Below are 9,871 nucleotides of genomic sequence, written 5' to 3' on the forward strand. Positions count from 1 at the left end.
CACCCCCAAAGCCCAGCCCAGCCCCTGCTGTGCTGAGTGACAGACGGGCAAGGGAAAAACCTCCAGGACACAGGGCTGAGAAAAGCCAGCATAAAGCGTTTTTATTGCAATAATAAACTGGATACCTTTGTGCGGCGGAGAAGGAAGTGACCGGCAGGAATTTGTTATCAACGGACCGGGCAGGGCAGAGGGAGGGACACGGGGGGGCAGCAATGCGTCCTGTGAGACCAGGCAAGCGGCGATGACCAGCATCAGGTGGCAGGAGAAAACGGGCAGGTGTGCTCAGAGCGGGGACAGGAGGCTGATGGTTCCTTTCCCGAGGGGAGAGGAGGACTGGGGTGGTTTTGTTGAGCTGAGCTCCCATCACCTCCCCTGCAAACAGCACCTTCCCTCTGTCCACTGTTTTCCTTTCTCTTTAAAGAATGCTCCACGCTATGGGATTTTCAGGGTGTGGTGGAGCTCTGATGGAAACCCAACTCCCTAAATCCAAACGTGGGCCAGGGGGAAGGCAGGCCTATCCAATGGCAGGGTGAAGCTGGGGCAGAGCAGCCCCCCTTTCCTGATGCCGCTCCCTGCATGGAGAATAGGGAAAGGCCAGGCTGCTCCCTTGCTGTCCCATTCCAGGCAGAATTCCTATAAACAATCCTAGTGCTACCTTGCTCTCTGCATCCCTTTAGCCTCGACAGGCTCACTCTGCTATGGCTTTTGCAGCAGCAGCAATTTCTGGTTTGAAAACACCATAAATCTACACCAAAACAAGTAACTAACAGGATTCCTTTTGTTCAATTGACTCCTATCTAAGGTCAGCCCATCTGTGTGCTACTGGGAAAACACAGTCTACACCTGGAACAAAAATAAGATTAAGAACTTGACCCAAAAAGAGTTGAGGTTTACGGCGTATAGTTTAAAAAGACATAAAAACACGATACGAGGAGGAAGAGTCAGACGCAAAGCTTAGTGACCAAAGGCATTCAATCAAGGTGTAAGGTTATACAATGAGTGTAGTGGACTATCAGGAAAAGCTCCGTACAAAGTCATGTGCACTCTTCTTGAAGCTGAGATTCTGGATTCCTCCATGTGCCAAACCTGTGGGGAGAGAGGAGAAGCAGCGTGACAGAGCTGCCCACCAGCCAGCCAAGGATGGAGTGTGCAGGGCACAGCGGCCTCAGCACATGCCACACCAGACCCTCACAGCAGGAGTCAAGCCCCCATTACAGGATGGAGCACAGCCCCATCCTGCCCCCACCACTGGGACTCTGCACCCCAGACAACAGCCCCAGAGAATCACAGAATGGGCTGGGTTGGAAGGGACCTTAAAGCTCATCTCATTCCGACCCCCTGCCATGGGGGACCAGGTTGCTCCAAGTCCCATCCAACCTAGCCCTGGACACTTCCAGAGATGAGGCATCCACAGCTTCTCTGGGCAGCCCATGCTCACCACACTCATAGGCAAGATTTTTTTTTTAATATCCAATCTGATCTTGCCCTTTGTCAGTGTGAAGTCATTTCTCCTTGTCCTGTCACTATAGGCCTAAGTCCCTCTCCAGCTTTCTTGGAGCCCCTTTAGGTACTGGAAAGTGCTCTAAGGTCTCCCCAGAGCCTCACCCAGCTTTCCCATGCTGTTTCCATAGCAGAGGTGCTCCAGTTCTTGGGTCATAATCAAAGCCTCCTGTCCACACTATCAGACTCATGCACCACCAGCACGAGAGGCAGGAGGGGGAGCAGTAGGCAAGCTCCACAGTGCAGAAACACAACACATTGAACCCAAGGCACAGACAACAAGCACCACAACACCTCCATGGCCATGAACCCTCTCTGCCAGGCTGGGAACTTTGCTTTTACCACAGCAGTGATCTGATCCCCAGCTCACCAGACTACCACGAGCAACTTCTATCCACAGCCAGAAACTTGCTCCCTCCTTCTCATACTCCCCACTGCCACCACTCTCCCTGCCACTCACACCCATCCCACCTTCCCACACTGCCCCAAAACCAAAGACAGGGGCCTTTAGGTTCCTCCAGTCCACACAATCCCTGCCAGCAGCTGTCCCTCCTTACCCGAGGACAGGGTGCTGGGGTGGGTCATTCCAATTTCATGAGCTCCACGTCAAAAATTAGAGTGGCGTTTGGTGGGATGATCCCTGGGTGGCCAGTGGAGCCGTAGGCGTAATCTGGGGAGATGGTCATCTTTGCCCGCTGACCAACGCTCATCTGGGGCAGGGACAGAAACACAGGGATGTCAGGAGATGGGCACAACCTCCAGGTGAGTGCCAGAGAGGCAGACCTGTCCTGTCCCCACTGCCATCCCTACCCAGGGCAAGAGCAAGGACCCAGGCTGAACAAATCAGAGGAACATCAGAAGGGAAAGGCAAGCAAGCACAGGCTGGAAAATGAGCAGAGCTTGAGATGTCCTTCAGACAGCTGAAAGCAGGCAATGCCAGGCAATTCCCTCCAGCCACTGCCACCCTTGTGCTTATGTCCCCAGTGTGGCACAGAGTGGCTGCAGTCATGGGGGCAGGAGCCAAAGCTGTGCTGTGCCCACCAGCCCTCCCTGGTGTGGGCTCACAGCCTGGAGCTGTGCTGTGCCCACCAGCCCTCCCTCTGCGTGGGCTCCACAGCCCAGGAGGCCAAAGCGCTCCCGCCGTGCTTGTTCAGAGCTGACTCAGTGGGGAAATGTCACGTCTGAGTCACCAACGTGCTGTAGGTGTTGCTGGGGCCTGGCCCGGCTCCATCCCTGCCAGCTGGCAGGTGGCAATGCAGAAGGTGATATTCACGCCCACATCCCCCAGTGCTGAGGGGGTGGAGGGGTAGAAATCACAGGGGAATAGAATAAAAAAACAATAAAGTCGGGAATGAGCTGCACACAGTGCTTGCTGCCCACGCTGCAGCTCCTCGGCACAGCCCAGCGCAGGGACCGCGATCGGAGGAGCACCTGAGCGACTCCTTCCTCCCAGCCGCGGATCACCTCCTGCTTGCCCATCACGAACTTGAACGGCTTGTTCCTGTCACGGGAGGAATCAAACTTCTTCCCATCCTCCAGCATACCTGGGGAGAGAGGGAGGGAGGTGTTGGTGACACAGGGACAGAGCCACGCGCGCCAGTATGGAGCTGCTGTGACCTGGCAGCCCGAGCGGGTGACAGTCACCCCTGGGACAGCTCACGTGGCTCTGAGTCAGAGATGTGTCTCAGGTCAGCCTCCTTTTCCCTGGGAAACACCTGCACAGGGGGCCTGGAGGGGAAAATCCCCAGGGCATCCCCTGCCAGGGGCAGGGTAGGATGGCTCTTGGCTCTCTTGGCCCAAAGAGAAGTGGTCCTCTGGACTAGGACCAAGGACTGATGAGGGAAGAAGATGAAGGGGGGAAGAAAACCTTGCCCACCTCACAGCACTGCTGCCAGCCATTTCTCAGGCAGCAGGATCCCACCTGGTGCTTCCTATCCCACCAGCACACACCTCTCACTCCTTGCCAGGCTTCCACCTTCAGGCATCCGAAACACTGATGATGCTCTGGTGCCCCATCTGGAGGCTTTCACTGGCCTCTAGCCCTCCTCATACCCAGCTGTGTCCCACTGATCTGAGCCAAACCCCTCCCAGACCCAGGAATGAAAATGGGGAGAGGCAGCACCAAGTGCTGGATGTGTGTGCCTGGGGCAGCCCTTGTTCCCCAGCAAGGGCAGGGCTAAATATAACTCCCCAACATGAGCTAAGGAGGAATTTCCTCTCCTCCCTTGCTCCCTGCCTGACCTTCTTGGGGAATCTTGGAGCTGGTGCTGCCTTATAGGAGCAGTAACTCCACTAGCCAGCTCCTATAAGGCAGCTCCAGCTCTGTATTAACACAGCCAGTGCCCTGTACAACAAACTCTGTATGATAAGAGCAATACTAAACTCTAAATGCTTTTAACTTCTTCACTTCCCAAAAGAGCCCAAAAAACCTGTTTTCCTGGCTTGAAACTGCTCTGCAGTCTTGAAAAGCCAAGCTTTCCCAGCAAGGCCTGGGGCAGAATGATTTCCCTTTGCCAAAGCACATGGGTAAGGGACAATGTGTCTGTGACAAAGATGGGATGGGGGATCTCAGCCCCTGCTTGCACTATGACCACAGCAAATGGCACACAGGGACCAGCGGCCACGGTGATGGGAGATGCTGATTGGAAAGAAGAGAATGGGAAAAAATACACCACCTTTGCAAGGGCAACAAGCACTGAGACCTCTGGGCTGTAGGAAGCTTTCTCTCAAGGAGTAGAATTAAGCATTTAATTTCACAGACAGCAAAAATCCTCTCTCCAAGGTGTCAAGCATCAGCTCAGCCAGTCACGCTGCAGTCCTGGACTTTGGAATATTAAGTCTGGAGTTCTCTCATTTCCTCCTCCTTCCAGGATAAACCTCTTGTCGCTGAACCTGCTTCCAGCCCCGTCTGGCACTGCTTGCTGCTCCTGTCCACTGGCCTTCCTCCCTCCCGGCAGGGCCGCTGGCAGCAGGGACACGGGACCGGCTGTGCCGACTGGCACCGGCAGCGCTGCCCGGCTGTGCCCCGAGCTGACCCTGGCTCAGCTCTGAGCCCTTTGGCGCTGCCACAAGCCAGGGTGGCTGAGGCAGGATGGAGCAGGAACCCACCCAGGAAAGCCCCAGGGGCCATGCAGCACAATGCCCTGCTCTTCATGGCAGGCAGGGACCTCCGGGATGCTTCCAAAGCATCCACTGCCTGCAGAAGCACATCCCAGTCTGATGTCCTGAGCAGAGCAACACAGAGGCACTATCAGCAGTGCAGAAGATCCTGCCAAATTTGTGCTGGAGAGAGGCACAGCCCAACCCTGCTGCCAAGCTCATCTGTCCCAGTCCAGCCTTGGGAACTGTTCTGGAGCCGGCAGCACCCTGGCTGCAGAAGAGAGGGATTGATGGACTGAGCTGGTTGCAGTAACCCAAGGGGCTGATCACTCAGCTGCCCCTGGCCCAGGACAGAGGTCACACACAGGACCCCATCCCCGCTCCCCAGCACGGGGCTGCCGTGCTCCCCCACCAAGCCAGCAGGGAAAACAAAGAGGCTCCAATGCTTCAGAGACAGCATCCTCATCTCAGGCACTTCCTCTGCCCACAAGCCCCCTGGGAGATTTCTCCAGCCCTGGACAAGTATGAGCAACCATTTCCTCATCTGTGCCATCCACGAGCACGGAGATAACAAGATCTTAAAGCTATTATGGAGGCAAAGCATCCTCTGGCAAAAGCAGCCACCCTGGCAGAGCCACAGGAGCAGCAGACAGCCACTGGCATGGCTCTGTGCTTGCCATCACCAGCCCTGTGAGGAGGGCAGAGCCCACAGAGGTGGGTTGCAGAGACCCACCTGCCTTGGCTCCTACCCTGAAAGGCTTTGAGCCCCTGGAGATCTCACCTGGGCTACACAGACCCTGGATGGGTTCAGGGAACCACGGTGAGGAAGAGCACGGAGCCCTGCAGTCAGGGCCACAGCAGCTGTGGGTTGGAGCAGGGGCTCTGGAGCACAGCACCGGTCCCAGACGGGCACCGTGGCCGTGCCAGGTCTCTGCCACACTTGGCAGGCAGGAGCTGGGAGACGCCAGCTGCAACGTGCGACTTGGCTCCAGGCCCCCTGGGCGGGCAGAGGCGGCTCTGGAGCAGGCAGAGTCAGCCCTGGGACAAACCTGCCAGGTCTGGTTTTGCTGGGGGTGTGGAGCCCCACCTGCACACCCTCCATCCCCTCCGGGGTGCCAATCCTTGGCACAGCCATTGCCCAGGGGCTCCCACGTGGAGCAACTTCCTGAGAAGAGGCAGGGAGAGACCAAAGCAGTGGTGCAGGCACCTCTGCTCCTGCTGGGATAGGATGGCAAACCCTTCCCAAAAGCCCTAGGATAGCCAGCATGCTCCAACCCCCTGCTCAGGACCAGGATGCACAGCTGAGGTTCAACCCTGCCTCCACCAGTGCTTCCCATCACATAGCCCACCCCACTGCCACACACAGCTGGATGCAGAGGGGAGCTTTGTCCACTGTTCTTGCGGCCTGGCAGGATAGATGATCCCACTGCAGGCAGGGAAGGACGTGGAGGAGACGGTGCTGAGCTCCCACAACTGCCACAACCCACTGACTGACAGTCACACGCCTTGGTAAGAAATGTCTCACAACCACAGGGCATTTGCTGAGCAGCAGGAGAGCACTGGGCAGCAGTACCCAGAGCAGCGGGAGAGCACCATCACCCAGAGGCTGTGCACAGGTGCTGGAGAGGATGGCAGTCCCCTCAGCACTACCTTGCTGGAGAAACACAGTTTTCTCCAGTATCCCCCCTGCTCCAAATCCATCTCCCTCCAAGATCACACAAGCTAGGTACGCTTTGCCACTCAGACAAAGCTGTTTGGCCAAGCCATGTCAGACTTGCTCCCATCCTGCCACTCCCCAGCACAACCACGGCTCCCTGTGTCCCATCCAGAAGCACGTGGGGTGTCCACAGTCTCCCCACACTCTCTGCAGCATCTCTGTGCTCAGACAGCAAGTCTCCCTGGCACCAGCACTGCAGGACCCCCAAATGAACAGCACTCCACTCTGCCCACCACTCTGACTGAGGGGGTTCAGCTCTGTTGGCCCCCAAACCAACATCCCCTCCCCTCCAACTCATTCCCACGTCGCCCTCCTGTCCCACGCCAGTTGCTGTGAGCAGTCCTGAACACACTGGTGAACTTCGCCCTTGATTTTGGCCCTATGTAGCCAATTTCACATCAAAGGCTATTTCAGATGCCCCATGGTGTGAGCTCTCCACAAAAAGACCCAGGATTCGGGACACTGGAGCAGGAAAGGATCTAATTGCCTCAGTTCCCCTCATACATCTCCATCTCTGCAATACCAGCATAAGCAACTGGCATCTCTCAAGCAGGAGGCCTAGAAGATGCTTAGCTCTCCACCTCCTTCCTCAACACTGCCCTCCCACCCCAGGGCTGTCTGTCTGTCCATCCCTCATCCCTGCGATGCTCTTAGAGCAGGAGTGTGGGCACAGGCAGAAGCAGCACCAGCCTCTGGCTGACCAAGCCAGCTCCCCACAGCCTCTCACTTTGCATCGCTGTTTTTTCCCCCAAATGGTTTTTACCCAAATCACTGTGCATCCCTAACCCAGAGCAGGGGGGAGCTGCCTCCCACACACCAGAGGCTGGATCTCCCCAGCACTGGAGCAAAGGGCAGTCGGGGATGGAGCCAACACAGGGCTCTGGAAGGAGCCTGGGAGCTCAGCACCTCCAGCAGGGCGCTCTGCCGCCATCCTCGATGCTGCTCCGGGTTCGGCGAGCACCGCAACCGAGCCGGGAATGTTTGGAAGGGCTGCCGAGAGCCAAGCCCCACTCCAGCCTCTGGCAGGGCTGGCTGCGGGAGCCACGCTGCCGACACAGGGAAATGGCATCAGGGCCTGGAGGTGTTTGATTCCTGCTGCCTGCCGAGGCGGAGGGGGGGCAGGAGCTGCGGCGGACGGAAGGGGCGGAGGGGGGGAAGGAGGGGGGGAATAAAGGACAAAAAGACACAATAATAACAAACAAACAAAATAAAGGAAATTAGAGAACCGCTCCCAGGGGTGCAGCGGATCGCTGCTGTGGGGAGCGCCTGTCGGGAGCAAATCACCACGTAGCGCTTTGCCTGAAGCACCATGACGTGGGGACGGGACGCTGGTGACCCCAGGCAGCCCTGCCAGGGTGGGGAGCGGAGCTGGGGACAGGGCCGAGCTCCGGCAGCGCCGCAGGAGGGGAGAGTCAGCGCAGGGAGCCGGAGGGTTGGGAGCTGGGAGGGCTGGCAGGCGGCAGGACTGGCCCACCGGGAGCCACTTGACTGCCTGCCAGCCTCTCTTTGTTCTTCCACCGGCGGAGGAAACGGGGCGGCCGGGCAGACCAAGCTGCTTCCTCTCCCTGCTGACGAGGGAACGGGAAGGACGGGGGAGGCACAGGAGCAGCAGATGGGCTGGATGCCCGCCCGAGCCCACCAGGCAGGCTGGGCTCCGCTGAGAGGGGCTCCCCCAGTCCCCCCACCACAGCGAGGGAGGCGGAAGGTGCTGGGGCAGGAAGGGGAATTGGTTGTTAGCAAAACCAGTCACAAATGAGTCGCTGACTCGTTTTTACCATCCTTATGAGCTAGAGCTGTACAAGAGGCAGCCCAGGAGGGACAGCAGCCCCCAAGGGTGACCCCCCAAAGCATTTCTGGGGGTCTCAAGGTTGTTTTCTTTCCCCCAGCCCCGAGCTCGCAGAAGGTTGCTGGAGGACACCGAGTGGAACATGACCCTCCCTGGCTTTGGGGAAGACCCTCATCGAGGCACTACCCCGACCCCCAAACAGCGCCCTGGTTACCCACATCGGGGTGCCCCAAAAAAATCCTGGGATGTGGGTCCGAGGGTGCAGCACAGGCAGCCTTGGTGTGGCCCCCCAAGGCAGCGGGGGCTGGGGCAGGATGGGGAGGGGGCTGGGGCAGTACTGGGGAGGGGGCTGCAGCCCTGCAGGGAGCGCTGGCAGAGGGGCCCCGCTCCGAGGCAGCGGCCCCCGAAACCGCTCGGGGATGACTCGTGGGGGATCAGCGCTACACAGCCCGCAGGCCTCGGCTGCCCTGGGACACCTCGAGCCCCGCCGGGCTCTGCCATAGGTGCCCCTGCCCATCCTCTGGAGCCCCTCCGAGCCGTCCCCCGGTGCACCCCCAAAAATAAGGCGAGATGCGTGCGGGAAAGGCCCCTCCATCGATGAGGCTGCGGGAGACACGGGGACAACGGGGCGGACAGGGGGGCGGACAGCGGGGAGTCCCCACGGCCACGGGGCACCGACGGGACCCCCATCCCGTCCCTGCGCCCCCCGGCAGAGCCCCGCGTGGCGGCCCGGCCCGCTCGGCTGTCCCGGGGAGCGTCGCGGCCCATCGGGCCGGAGAGGGCGGCAGAACCCGCTCCCCCGGAGCCCGGGCCGGGCAGACCCTCCCTCCGCCCCGCACTCACCCGTGTAGTGCACCACGCAGGTCTGGCCGCGCTTGGGGAACGTCCGCCCTGCGGGGAGACACGACCCGTCAGCCCCCGGCACCGGCACCGGGACCCGCGGGCGGGACAGGGACAAGGGGTGTGCGGGAAGGAGGGGAGCGGGCACGGCCGCGGCTCACCGTCGCCGGGGGCGATGGTCTCCACATGCACGCCCATGCCGGTGCCGGTGCCGGTGCCGCTCGCACCCGCAGCGCCCGCAGCCGAGGGAGGAGGGACCGCGTGTGCGCAGCCGCGGCCGGCAGGGCCAGAGAGCCCACCCACCATCACCATCCCGCCCACCCATCGTATCCATAGAGCCCACCCATCGCATCCACGGGAGCCCTTCCATCACCGGCACAGAGCCCACCCATCGCATCCACAGAGCCCGCCCATCATCACCATCCCGCCCACCCATCGCATCCACAGAGCCCACCCATCACCACCATAGATCCCGCCCGCCCTGCCATCCCGCCCGCCCGTCAGTGCCATCCATCCCACCCATCGCATCCACAGAGCCACGCCTTGCATCCATAGAGCCCACCCATCGCATCCATAGAGCCCACCCATCATCACCATCCCGCCCACCCATAGCATCCATAAAGCCCACCCACCACCACCATAGACCCCGCCCGTCAGTGCCTCAGAGCGCACCCAGCACTGTCACAGAGCGCATCCATCATCCCATCTATAGAGCCCAGCCATCGCATCCACAGAGCCCACCGATCGCATCCACAGAGCCCACCCGTCACCGCCCCCCTCCCGCCCCGCCATCCCGCCCCGCCCGCCGCCGCCATCTCCCGCCCGTCCCGCCGCCATGTCGGCCGCGCTGTTGCCGGGGAGACGCGCCCGGGCCGTGCCCGTGCCCTGCGGGCATTCCCAGCCCCGCCGTGGTGTCCCAGCACGGGATC

The 9,871-nt window shown here is 60.0% G+C and overlaps 1 protein-coding gene across 1 annotated transcript; it reads right to left on the reverse strand.

The window, feature by feature from the left end:
- Nucleotides 1-76: 76 nt before the first annotated feature.
- FKBP1A (FKBP prolyl isomerase 1A) lies at nt 77-9,235 on the reverse strand. The gene is made up of 5 exons (XM_071572522.1): nt 9,104-9,235; nt 8,946-8,993; nt 2,932-3,044; nt 2,058-2,210; nt 77-1,086 (listed from the first exon to the last, which is right to left on the reverse strand). Exons 1-4 carry the CDS (start codon nt 9,138-9,140, stop codon nt 2,082-2,084), a joined length of 327 nt encoding a protein of 108 aa, XP_071428623.1. The 5' UTR covers nt 9,141-9,235; the 3' UTR covers nt 77-1,086; nt 2,058-2,081.
- Nucleotides 9,236-9,871: the final 636 nt, after the last annotated feature.

This window comes from Pithys albifrons, chromosome 18 (genome assembly GCF_047495875.1).
Source record: "Pithys albifrons albifrons isolate INPA30051 chromosome 18, PitAlb_v1, whole genome shotgun sequence".
NCBI classification, from domain to species: Eukaryota; Metazoa; Chordata; class Aves; order Passeriformes; family Thamnophilidae; genus Pithys; species Pithys albifrons.

Excerpts from the sequence above, each read along its gene's own strand:
- FKBP1A (XM_071572522.1), bottom strand. The coding sequence starts at position 9,140 with ATGGGCGTGCATGTGGAGACCATCGCCCCCGGCGACG. Across the intron at positions 3,045-8,945 it reads CTGCGTGGTGCACTACACGG|GTATGCTGGAGGATGGGAAG; the intron begins GTGAGTGCGGGG and ends CTCTCTCCCCAG. Across the intron at positions 2,211-2,931 it reads GGGAGGAAGGAGTCGCTCAG|ATGAGCGTTGGTCAGCGGGC; the intron begins GTGCTCCTCCGA and ends TCCCTGCCCCAG.